This window comes from Penicillium coprophilum (genome assembly GCF_028826855.1).
Source record: "Penicillium coprophilum strain IBT 35676 chromosome Unknown utg000004l_segment0_segment0, whole genome shotgun sequence".
NCBI lineage: Eukaryota > Fungi > Ascomycota > Eurotiomycetes > Eurotiales > Aspergillaceae > Penicillium > Penicillium coprophilum.
Window position 1 is genome coordinate 1,474,724 of NW_026622723.1, and position 12,368 is coordinate 1,487,091.

Here is a 12,368-nt window from a genome sequence, read left to right on the forward strand (position 1 = left end):
GCAGTAAAAATCACAAAATATGAAGGCTTCTAGTGAGCCTGGTAAAAGATCTGAACTCGTGTAAATAAACCAAGAGAGCCAATTGCGAAAGCTGGAGCTTTAGAGCTGGCCGTTTTTTTTTTCTGCCGGGCCGAGAATGTATCTACCGCCTTTTTACTTGCTCAAACTGGCGAATGAAATCAATTCAATTCTGATAAACAACTCTGATTCTAAAGAGAGACAAAATGAAATCAAGAATACAGAAAACTATCAACGAAAGAAGCCCTATATATCATTCACCATTTTCCTTCAAATCGGGCCTTTGCTGCCACTGGCGCAGGGATTTATACAGCACGGAGACCCCACATTCCAGGTGTAGTTGAGTTTCAGCAAGGGCCTGTCATTTTTACTCTTTAGGAAGAGAAGGTGGAGCCAATGGGGCCGACCTTGATGTTGGAGTAGATCACCTTGGCGGAGGCGAAGTCTTTCTCAACGGTCTCTGGGTCGCCGGAGGTGATGTCGCATGTGCCGCGGGCAACACCAGGGTCGGAGGGAGAGGCATCAGTAGGGTAGGCCTCGCCGTCCAACCAGAGCATGTTAGAATGGTGATCGTCCCACAAGCTCATGACGAGAACCATGCCCTGGTCCAAGCCCTCGCCCATACCAGCCAGACCACCGTGAGCAGTGAAGCTCTCCTCATCGCCGAAGGCCTTCTTCTGGGCTGCGCAGAACTCCTCGGTGATAGAGCTTCCCTCAACACCGGCGACTTCAGAGGCAGAGTTAGCGATAACCTTTCCGTCCTGAACGTAGATGCGCTTGATCTCCTTGAGGGCGCCGGAGTCGGTGCCGTCGGCGGTGATGAACTGAGTGACCACGGTCATCTTGGACTTGGAGTCGACTGTCATGCCGGGGCCGAAGAAGGTCTCGTTACCCATGCGGAAGGAGTTGAAGTCGCATCCATCGGGATCGCAGGTTCCGGCGTAGCGGGTGGAGGAGTAAGTTCCACCACAGTCGTCGCCCTCGCACATGACCTGCTCGGGGCTGTCGCAAGGGTGGGGGGTGTAGGCAGTGGAAATGCTGTTAGCCTCCCAGATGTCCATCTCGGGGCAGCAGGCTCCGTGGCCGCCAACACCGGCATTCTTGTCGTTGTCAGAAGGCTCCCAGCCGTCGACGTTGGCCTGTATTGCGCATTAGTCATTTCCTCGCAAGGTGTTCAAATTGACCGATATTAAAACTCACCTGACCGTTGATGAACTTCAGATCACGGGGGCACTGAGAGTCGCAGTAGCCAGTTCCGTACTTGGCACCTGCCTTGTTGCCTTCGAACCTTTCCAGGCCACCATCGGCATCCATTGATACGAAGTACAGAGCTCCGTTGAGTCCGCAGGGAAGCTCGGAAGCGTCGACATCAAATGTGAACTCCTGGTTCTTCAGCTTGAACATCTGGTAGGTACTTTCGTCCTCCATCAGGAACAGACGAGAGCCAATGTTGGCGCCAGTGACGAAGCCCAAAGAGAGGGCGTTGCCATCGGTGGTCGCACCGTAGGTTCCGGCGTAGTCGGCACCTTCGAGGGCACAGTTGGTGGCACAAGTCTTGTCATCAGGGCAGAGAGTTGCATCCCACTGTTATCGAAAAGGTCAATCAAGCTGGATACTCATCCTTTGAGTTCGGGGTTTCTTACCTCGTTTCCGGTGTAGCAGTTGGTGGAACCGTCGGTAGAGTGGAGCCAGCGCCAGTTGGCGTCAATGACAACAGAGCCCTTCTGGTCAGCGCAAGTGCCATCGGCGGTGCACTTTTGCCAGGTCAAAGAGGGATGAGTCTCATCTTTCAATGTGCCAGCTTGCTGAGCACGGGCTGCCGCCGCCAGGGCGGAGAAGAGGAGAGCGCGTTGATACATTGCTGGTGAAGCGAAATGATTGATTTGCAATGTCGTCTTGTTATCTTGTTGTCTGGCCTGCAGTTGATGAACAGAGATAATCTCGGGGTGGGAATGGATCTTTATATGTCTTCGTTCCTCGGATTCCTCTAAGTCATTATCATACGAGGCTGACCCAGAGTCCTCTCTGCATAGCATGACCGGTGTGACGGACCGTGAGGCCGTCACCGATTCGGGATGGAGAGTCCACAATCATGACTCCAGAATCAACTCTCATACTGAATGATCTCCGTTGTCGTACATTGATTTGAGAGTGGAACCGGAGCCTGAATCAGGAAGGGAATGATCATCGTTGAACGACCGTTGTGAGAAATCTCATCAAGATCCTGACTGATATTGGAGTGGATAAACATGGTTAAGCCGTTTCAACATCCGTGAAAACGGAGGATCTTCCGGTCCAGTTCTGTCCATTACTGTATAAGATTCGGGGGATTTGTTAGTGCAGGGAGCCATGACTACACATTAAGACGCTTCAAGGTATGTTGCCTGTCGATCCTTCATTTGGGTATTAGGGCCGGTACTGTCCGGGCAAAATTTTGGCTATAAAAATTTAACTATCATAGTGCTGAAGGATCATGAGACACTTTGTGGGGTTGAAGGGGTTGGAGCCAGCCAAGAGCGCCGTGTGGTGGAATGGGCGCCACGGCGCTCCTCCACCGACATCAAACCGCCGGAAGGCGTTTTGTGTGAAGGGTAATCCGCAAGGCGTTAAGCCCAAACACGGAGGATTGTTCTACGGGCCCTTCGGACACAAAACGTTTCAGTCCGAGACCTGGGTATTATCGGAGCAATGCCCTTGCAGTACCTAATAATGTTTTGATATGGATTATTCTGTATAGAACATATTTTCTATTTTGACATAGCGTTTGGCACAGTTCTCTGCTAATAGCACATCAATTCAAGACCAAGGTTCCGTTCATACGAGCCGGCCTCGTACGGACTACCAATAAACTAAGCATAGATCACTGATAGTTGGGCATCCGAAATAGGCATAGTAGATCGAAGGGCGATGGTCTGATTTGTGGAGACATGGCACCTCTATTGTTCCGAAGTAGTATGTTAAAGTCAAAGAAGATGAAGGACACCTGCACATGCCAAGTGGCTGTCGCATTGCGGGGTCTAGTTTAAGGACGAGACTCCAAATGGAGAGGGCCCTGGCAGCACGGCAAAGCCGGCGTTTCAAGATTATGCTACCCGATACGTCGCGGCCTATGCAAATTTGGTGTTAAGAACGCTCAACGGTAATGTGACCTGCGTTAGATGTTACTAGGATATAATATTACCGACAAACGTGCAGGATCCCCGCATTCTCTGGCAGTTGCGTGCAGTACATAGTCACAACCCTGAAATCCAGTGGCTTTCAAAATGCGCATACATTTGCCGGTGCTTTCTCACTCTAACTGCCCTCGTTAATCGGGGTTTGTGCGTGAAAAATTTCAATATGGAATATATCAAGGTTACATCTGTCCAATTTCGCTGCCTGGACTGCAGATTCCAAGTGAAAATGGCCAAATCCGACACGGTAATCTACCGTCAATATACGAGCCAAGCGTTTACATGTGCACCAATGGCGCCCAGGTGGAGGGTTCCGTCCGTGAGTGGACAACTTTCCCCGGGTGTAGTTATACGACTGGCAGTTTACCAATAATGGAACATGGGGAAACAAGGCGTCGTGCAGGCTAATGCGCAGAATAATGCACGAATCTCCGAGGGCGACTAGTATGTAGATCTTTTCCTGTTGTGACATGTATCTTCAGGGCTAGGTCACTTCTTGGACTGCTTTAGGCTGAATACCTTCAAGACTGCCTAGGTAGGTAGCATCTGTGCTTACATTGATGCGGAGAGATGGCCGGCTACACCGATTGGAGAAATCGCTGTAATATTGACGATACCTCAGCAATTTAATCACCTGGGCATTCGCAGTATCTCACGTTGAGCTAGCGGAAGGAGGTTGTTGAAGTGGACGACAACCATTTTCGATTCAAATGAAAGGGACGGAGACATTTCAAGAGGTTTGGAATATTTAAACGAAAAAAAGAAGAGCAAAAACAATACCATAATTCAAATCAATAAGACTAGGCAAAAGGAAAAAAAAAGAAACTCCGATGGGGGGATTCGAACCCCCGTTAGTGCTGTGAAAGAGCACAGTGATAACCCCTACACTACATCGGATTGCTATGTATTTTTTGTTCTTCTAACAATACTTATGTCCTTTTGCTTAATTTGCCATTTATTGTGCAGTTGACTTGTTCCAAAATTACTATGTTTTGCTAGAATAACGCAATTCAAGTGAGGACAATGTGATTTGACTTGGAAGTATGAATGTCGTTAATTCAAACCCTGAGAGACTGATGCTCAAACATTAAGCATGAGTAAGAACAGTTGGATACGACAGGAACCACAGAAGGCACCCCGAGGACAAGTCCTCTGCGTTTAGTACTCAGGACTCTATCCAGTTCAGGATACCATCTTTATATATGAGTGAGGTAGCTATATTATTAGTAGCTCCTATGCATATGTAAAGGCAGAGGCTCTCGGTGCTTTGGTTTCCGTGTACACGGGTATATGTGTACATATATATCTCTCTCTCTCACACACACACACTCTCTCTGCTTCTATTTCGGCAAAATCAAGGTAGAGGGAGTATAACCTTTGGCTATGCCCCCTATCACGCGATCTAACACGGTCATCTAGTCTCTATATCCCCAAAGAATATACCAAGGTAACCGCATATGATCGTCCATGTGTACCAGTTCATCAGCACCGGCCCGGGGCATAGACTAGCCCTAGGAATATTCGACCCTCACGGACAATATCACACCTTCGAGAGGGAAGAGCTCTTGTATACCCCCGATGTTTAATGACCACTATCCAGAGATACGCATCGGCCTATAGCTGGTAATTTCTTAGGGCGATATCACAATTAGCCATAGTTTCCTGGCATAGATTCCCCCGGGTTATGTGGTATCGAGGTACAACATACATATAATGGCCCATTTCTGGTTATAATGATAATCGCACAATTGAATTGCTCATTCCACGAACTTATTATTATGAAATTTATGATGTGCGCATATAAATGAATGGATACTGAAAAAATGGTGTAAAAAAAAGACCAAGCAAAAAAGAAAGTCTCCGATGGGGGGATTCGAACCCCCGTTAGTGCTGTGAAAGAGCACAGTGATAACCCCTACACTACATCGGATTGTTATGGTATTTTCAATTATAGTCTATTTATAATTGGAAAACGCCACCCTTGAAATGTATCAGAGGCACTCATGTTGTGTCCACAGTTCATTGCAGATACGTAGGTAGTACCCCATCCCTCTCAGTATCATGATAAGGTATGGGCCTACTACCAAGCACTTTCGAGCACTCCAAAGTGGCGCTGTTACCCACACAGGGCACCGTACATAGTGCAGTTAAACCTTGTGGGCGTTGCGACATTCCCAAACAACCTTGGAAGTACCCACTCGTGACTGTGCCATTGTTGAGGTACAAGGTAGTATCAACAGTGGTGATGTTAGTATACGGCGCAACCGCACTGCACGATGTTCATACCTTATTTCCACGGTGGCCTGGTTTGATAAGACATGTTTTTCGCGGCTTGGTCACTCATAGCATGTAATATATTGTCTGACTCAAGGCAAAGATAGGCTACTGCTATACTTGGCACTAAAAGAGAGAATCCAGAAAGCTAAACTATTATATGAAGCGCTGCTCAATCCAATATCAGTCCGTTCGCCTTTGTCCAAATCTCGATATATCAAGTATCCAAATCTAAAATCCCGGGTCCTCCATTGTCGGCTTCACTCTTGACATTCAGTCCCTTCTACACTGGCAATCATAAAGTTTCCGAGGAAACTTTCGACCTCAGGCAAGTCCTCCAGCGACCCAATAAATGCAACATGTTGGTCAGGACGCACGAGAACCATACACCCTTCCGCCGAGACGCCATAAAACTCATGAGCAGATCCACATTCCTCGCTGCACGGCTCATTATCAGCGAAAACCTTCCAATAATTATATCCAAGCTTCCTGTCAAATGGTATGAAGACTTGCGGCAACTCCATCAGCTCGACTTTGTTTCGGGGAGCACAGTGAACTAGATAAGTCGAAATTTTACCGACTGAATCATTTTGCTGGTTGATTCTATAGATTAGAGAGTCGGTTCGCCCAAGTTGCAGCCCAAGACTTTCGAGGCGAACCATTTGAGACTTCTGTAATATATCACCGCCCAAGATTAGCAAGTACCACTCTCCGGTACTCCGAAGCAGTCGCTGGATATGATAAGGACGAGAGTCACTCTGACACAAGACTTCTACATTAGGTAGTCTTGCCCCCAGAGCAATCTTTGTGGCAAGATTGGTTTTGCTGTATGGGAGCATCGGCTTTAGCATGTGGCGCTTCCCGGTTGGTCTGTCGTCCCATGTTCGCGTTACAAGCAGACTGGGTTGATAGTAGGTTCGCGACCCAGACTCAGACGTATTCTCTTCCTTGAGAATTGCACGAAGAGTAGTTTCTTTTTGCTCCGTGGAATCTGAGTTCGGTTCTTTCTCCCCGATTCCCATGACCATCCGTTTGTCAAAGGCGATTAGTCTTCTCGCGACTGCACCGCGCTCGGCCTGGTATGTATGCAAGATACTTGGTATGGTCTTTCCTTTAATGACAGAAGCTAATTTCCAGCCCAAATTGTATGTGTCTTGGATGCTGACGTTCATGCCCTTTCCAGCCTTAGGGGAATGAGTATGTACCGCATCACCAGCCAGGAACACTCGGTTATGCTTGGATAGAGCGGGACACAGCCTTTGACCAACCTGTATAAGGTCATGTCAGATTCCTGTTATAGCACTATGAGAGACGGGATTGAACAAACTGTGTATATGGTTGACCATTCAATATAAGGCGCTTCGAAGCTATATGGATGCAGGATATCTTTCACAATCGCGACCAGGGCTTTCGGATGATATTCAGCCCTAAACAGCGCGGCAGCTCCGGGAGAAAGCTGAACATAAAATCGGACTAGTCTTTCTTCTCGTGGTATAATCATCAAGTGACCAGCCTCGGATTTTATAATGCATCTTTTACGGATGTCGGCTTCGAATTCCATTAGTGATCAGTCAGAGGAAAGGCTCTAACAAGTCAAGCTCACGAAAATTGGTCGCAGGTATCACATCAATCACTCCCCAATTCTCGTCCACATGATTTCCTTCAAGCGTAAGACCGAGTCGTTTTCGGACCCAACTTCGGGCTCCGTCGCAACCAACCACGTATTTGGCGTTGACCGTGGCTAAGGTACACTAAGAAAAATGTCAGACTTTGCTCACGATTGAGCGAGAAACAAAAAGTACACACCTCTGCATTCGACTGTTTTGTCTGTATCACCACTCGCACGGGATAGTCTGTGTAGTCTTGCAGAATGTCTAATTTGACAGGCGCCGTGTTCCACCGAACCTCGACTGAGTTGCTGGACCGAAGAAATTTCAAGAAATTTTCCTCAATCTTTGCCTGCCCATAGGTGGCTTCGTGATATCGGGAAAGCCCCGGACTCGCATTATTGAGCACAGTCTGACGTTGTATATCGCCATTCTCCAACTGATTCTGCATAGTACTCAAAGGTTAGAGCAAAAGACAGAGAAAAAAAGCCATCTTTGGGTTCTTCAAGTTTGAAGGGATACACCGTCACTTACCCACAAGCACAAGTCAATTGTGAGATTGGCACCTCTATAGATAGATTCTCCCAGCCTGAAACTGTCCAATATCTCCAATGTGCGACTCTCAATCCCGTCTGCATGCCCACATTGGGTTCTCAGTCCTTTTTGGTCAACCAACATGGTCTTGATTCCTGTTTGTGCCATCCAGGTCGCGGCCATGAGCCTACAAGAAATTTGTTAGTAAGGTATGATACAACTCATTCCACATGGGACACAAACCCTGCAGGGCCCGCGCCAACAATGAGAACTTCGACATTGAATTCATCTGGCGTCATTTTGAAACAGAAAGGAGATTAGGACCTGTGATTGACAGGCTAAGATCAGGTCTGGTCTTTTTGTCCGTCTCTACTTAATATCTAGATTGACCTCACACCCTTTTGGAGGGTTACATCAGTTCTTCGAATGCATCTATAGGGGTCCCACTTTGCTTTCCAGGACTTTGGCGTAATCTGGTGATACAGTCGATCATCTGGCTGAGGAATAGAGTACCTGACAATATGCACCTGCAAAAACTTGTTCAGAGACAGAATGATCCAAATATGGAACTGTATATATGCGTTGTTACGCGAATATGAGGGCAGAGAAAGTATAAAATTGATGTCTTGGTTGAATTCCATTATATATGTGCTCAAACTTTACTATCAGCTACTATTCGCAAAAATATCTCGTTACAGTTGACCTGTTTTTCTCTCATATTCATCTTTGGAAAACCTGTCTCCTTTTTGCAAGACAAGTCAATCATGCCCACTCACCTTGATGAAGTTCGCAAGGCTTGGAAAATTCTCAATGAGAATAGTAGCAGCGCTAGCGTGGTGACATTGGACGGAGAGCCCGAATCATTGCAAGTGGCCCATATTGTTGCTGTGGCAAGGTAAATTACCCAGCAAACTTAAAGACGTCCAGATTTTGACCTCCAGGGTATCTCCTTAGGCTCTCAGTGGATGCTTCCATTTTGCAGTCCGATCCCATTGTGACGCGTGTTCAGGAAAGCATTGCTACGCTGAACTTGCATTTGAATAATGGAGAAGTTATCTACGGTACACTAAACATCATTCGACTCTGCTTATTGGGAAGCTGCTAATCGATTTGATCCACCCAGGGGTCAATACTGGCTGCGGTGGCAATGCAAACACACGGACGAGAAAACTGAATTTGCTCCAAAAAGCATTCTTACAGCATCATCAATCCGGTATTCTTATTTCACTGCCTGAACATGGAAATGATTCGTATACTATGCCTCATGATGCTAGTCACCACGCCCTGCCAAGAGAGATTGTGCGAGGTACAATGCTCCTGCGATGCAACTCTCTGCTTCGGGGGCATTCAGCTGTCAGAATGGAGGTCATTGAGCTCTTGGCTCAGGCCCTCAATCTTGGAATTACTCCACTCATTCCTCTTCGGGGTAGTATTTCGGCATCTGGGGATTTATCACCTCTTGCCTATCTTGGTGGATTGATTGAGGGAAGTCCCGACATCTTCGTGCAGGTGGGACAGGGGTCTCCCAGCAATGAAAAAACAGGAAAAGAGGTTGAGGTAATGTCAGCTGCAAATGCGCTACGTCGAGCCAACATCACACCTCTGACCCTGAGAGCCAAGGAAGGCCTTGGCATCATGAATGGAACTGCACCGAGTGCCGCGGCTGCGGCGCTCACATTACATGATGTCAACAATCTCGCTGTTTTGACCCAGGTACTCACCGCAATGGCAACGGAGGTACTTCTCGGATCAGTCGACAATTATGATGACTTTATCTCACAGTGCCGGCCACATCCGGGGCAGATAGAAGTGGCCCGGAATATCAGCGGGCTCTTGGCTGGAACTATGTTGGCACAGAGGACGAACGTTCACAGGCAAGGTCTTGCTCAGGATCGATACGCTTTGCGTACAGCGCCCCAGTGGCTTGGGCCTGTGATCGAAGATCTCCTACTGGCCAACCGGCAGGTCACCATCGAGTTGAATTCCACGACTGATAATCCACTTATTGATGTAGCACAAGATCGTTTCCACCATGGGGGAATTTCCAAGCTGCATCAATTACGAGCGCCATGGAAAAAGCTAAAACAGCACTAGTGATGCTCGGCAGGCTTCTTGTATCACAGTGCCAGGAGATCATCAACCCAAATCTGAACAAAGGATTGCCACCTAATCTGTGCTTCGATGACCCGAGTATCTCATTTACATGCAAGGGCATTGACATCAATATGTCGGCCTACTTCTCGGAACTCGCATTTTTGGGCAATTCCGTTGTCAGTCATGTGCATGTGGCTGATATGAACAACCAATCAGTCAATTCACTGGCTTTAATTGCATGCCGATACGTCAAGGAAGGTGTTGACATTGTCACCATGATGTGTGCAGCTCATCTTTACGTTCTCTGCCAAGCACTCGATCTACGAGCTATGACTCTGGAATTCTTTGCCACTGCAAAGGTAGCGCTCCACGATCTTTACCAAGAACTATGGTGCGCTGGGGAGATCCCAGATTTTGATACACTATGGGTCGCTATCACTGAGTCATGGGATGCGCATAATGACTCAGACGAGATTGAAACTCGATGCGAGAAAGTTGCCGCGGACTCAGCCCATTGTGCCATTGATCAGATAACAACTTCCGAGTCATGTTTGCCTTTCAATTCGTTGAAAGTATTTCCGAAATGGAGGGTTGGGGTTGCTTCTCTTTTGAAGAAGGCGCATGCAGAAACTCGCCACCAATTTCTCATTAAGCAATCGACCCCTGACTATTTGGCAACGTCCACGAAAGAAATTTATCTCTGGGTACGTCAAACCCTGCATGTCCCACTGCATCAAGGCCTTGTGGACCATCCCGGAGATAGTGAAGATGCAAAGAACAATAAAACTATTGGCACAAGAGTTTCAGTAATCTACACTGCCATTCGCGATGGAAAATTGATGGTACCACTGCAGAGAGCAACCGCGGTGATGACACTTTAGTTAAAAGCAGAGACACCAAACTTTAGGGGTTTCCCAGCGAGTAACAATCGCCTATTTGAGGAGTTGGATCAGAATCTAGGGAATTGAACTTTTGTCGCTCATATACCATATGATCTTGCGGGGCCAGAGACTGTACCCCGTAGGCCTCAGAACCAATCTTTGCTTTTTCACAAGGTTTCTTGAAGACTGTCTGCGCTTCTTGATGCCGACCATCTGTATACTCATTGGAAAAGTAAGTCAGGCATTTTGCGTATTGCATAGCACGGCATGAGTCAAGGTTGTACATGGTACAGAACCTGGCTGTTTTTCTGAACTATTACATAGCACGGCAGACTATACATCGATATTTCTTCAGCGGCAGGCACTTCGAAGGGATAAGATCGACAATAGATGATCTGCATGTCCTGCACGAGATCGAGAACTGTGAACCACGAGACCCTGCAACTGCATACATTGAATTATTTGGACTGTCTGAATGTTGTCATTTGTTGGTCCGTTCAATAAAATGCAATCATCATTGAAATTGTATCCTGTCAATAATAGACCCTACAGATCGGGATGGAGGGTTCCATTCGAAAATCTAGACTCCGAGGAATTGTGATATCATTCGATACAATCGGCAGGTAAATTTCCTTGTAAATTGAGGCAAAAGCTATATATTAAATTGAGGTCTTGAAGGCCCACTCCGCAAGAACTATAGAAACACCCGCAATTTCAGCCTAGAGCACCCTTCTATTTCGAAGCATCTTTTATTTCAGGAGACATTCAATATGAAAGAAGACCAGAGGGCAGTATATAAGCCTCAGGAGGCTGTTTGTGTTTGTTCAATCTATGCTTGTTCTCGCTCGTTTTGAGGCGCTGATCTTTGGAATAGAATAACGACGGCCGGGAAGAGCGACTCCTAGAGTTTATCCAATCCCATCCGAAGTATAAAGAAATGCAAGGAAAACCAGAGATAATTCTGGCTGCAATCGATGAGTTCGGACATAAAGAAGACTTTCTCATGAATGTTGGATGGGAAAAGGGCAACATCGTGGCGGAAAAACTGATTCCCGAGCTACAACCCGATTTCATGATTGAGCTAGGAGGCTATGTGGGATACTCTGCTTTGTTGTTCGGTAGTGCGCTAAAACGCGCTCGTGGCCGAAAATATCTGAGTCTTGAGGCAAGCCCTAAGTATGCCGCTATAGCTGCGGCTTTGGTGGAACTTGCTGGATTGAACGACGTAGTGGAAATCATTATCGGGCCCTGTCGCGACTCTCTCCGCAAACTGCGACAAACCTACCCAACTGGTGCAGTTGATGTGCTTTTTATCGATCATGCAAAGCCTCATTATGTCAATGATTTGAAGCTCTGTGAAGAGCTAAGTCTGGTGAGACCTGGGACAACTGTGATTGCCGATAATGTGATTTTGCCAGGAAATCCTGAGTACCGGGCCTACGTGAGAGAGTCGACTGATGACAAGATTCACCGCGTGAAACAGGAGCAAAAGGCACAGATGGCTTCCTTGGCAGAGCCAAATGATGAACTGTCTTTGGGGAATCCATACTTGACTTACGACACTACTCTTATTGAAAGTTTGGCGCCAACTGGTGAAGTTGTGAGTTTCCCCAGCGAACGTCTTCAGAGACACTGCCTAATATAAGCAGGATGGCCTAGAAGTCTCCCGCTGTATTTCAGTTGAGAATAAGTAGGAGATTTGGGGTGAGGGGGGATATACGTATTTTTGGATATGTCCACAACTGGGCTGGGCTTCGGGCCCTATCTAAGGGTCCACCGGTGGGCTA

The 12,368-nt window shown here is 47.1% G+C and overlaps 4 protein-coding genes across 4 annotated transcripts; 2 read left to right on the forward strand and 2 right to left on the reverse strand.

Moving 5' to 3' along the window:
- Positions 1–392: 392 nt before the first annotated feature.
- Positions 393–1,877, reverse strand: N7500_004984 (glycoside hydrolase family 7 protein; the record flags this gene model as incomplete). The annotated part of the gene is made up of 3 exons (XM_056676129.1): positions 393–1,157; positions 1,219–1,602; positions 1,662–1,877. The coding sequence occupies 3 exons, from the start codon at positions 1,875–1,877 to the stop codon at positions 393–395; spliced, it is 1,365 nt and encodes a 454-aa protein (XP_056531129.1).
- Positions 1,878–5,725: 3,848 nt separating this feature from the next.
- N7500_004985 (putative FAD monooxygenase) lies at positions 5,726–7,905 on the reverse strand (the record flags this gene model as incomplete). The annotated part of the gene is made up of 6 exons (XM_056676130.1): positions 5,726–6,733; positions 6,793–7,013; positions 7,069–7,216; positions 7,272–7,517; positions 7,607–7,793; positions 7,850–7,905. The coding sequence occupies 6 exons, from the start codon at positions 7,903–7,905 to the stop codon at positions 5,726–5,728; spliced, it is 1,866 nt and encodes a 621-aa protein (XP_056531130.1).
- A 465-nt stretch (positions 7,906–8,370) lies between these two features.
- On the forward strand, positions 8,371–10,581 carry N7500_004986 (aromatic amino acid ammonia-lyase; the record flags this gene model as incomplete). The annotated part of the gene is made up of 4 exons (XM_056676131.1): positions 8,371–8,501; positions 8,561–8,667; positions 8,730–9,629; positions 9,701–10,581. The coding sequence occupies 4 exons, from the start codon at positions 8,371–8,373 to the stop codon at positions 10,579–10,581; spliced, it is 2,019 nt and encodes a 672-aa protein (XP_056531131.1).
- A 770-nt stretch (positions 10,582–11,351) lies between these two features.
- N7500_004987 (O-methyltransferase) lies at positions 11,352–12,226 on the forward strand (the record flags this gene model as incomplete). Its single annotated transcript, XM_056676132.1, has 2 exons — positions 11,352–11,393; positions 11,456–12,226. The coding sequence occupies 2 exons, from the start codon at positions 11,352–11,354 to the stop codon at positions 12,224–12,226; spliced, it is 813 nt and encodes a 270-aa protein (XP_056531132.1).
- Between the last annotated feature and the right edge of the window lie 142 nt (positions 12,227–12,368).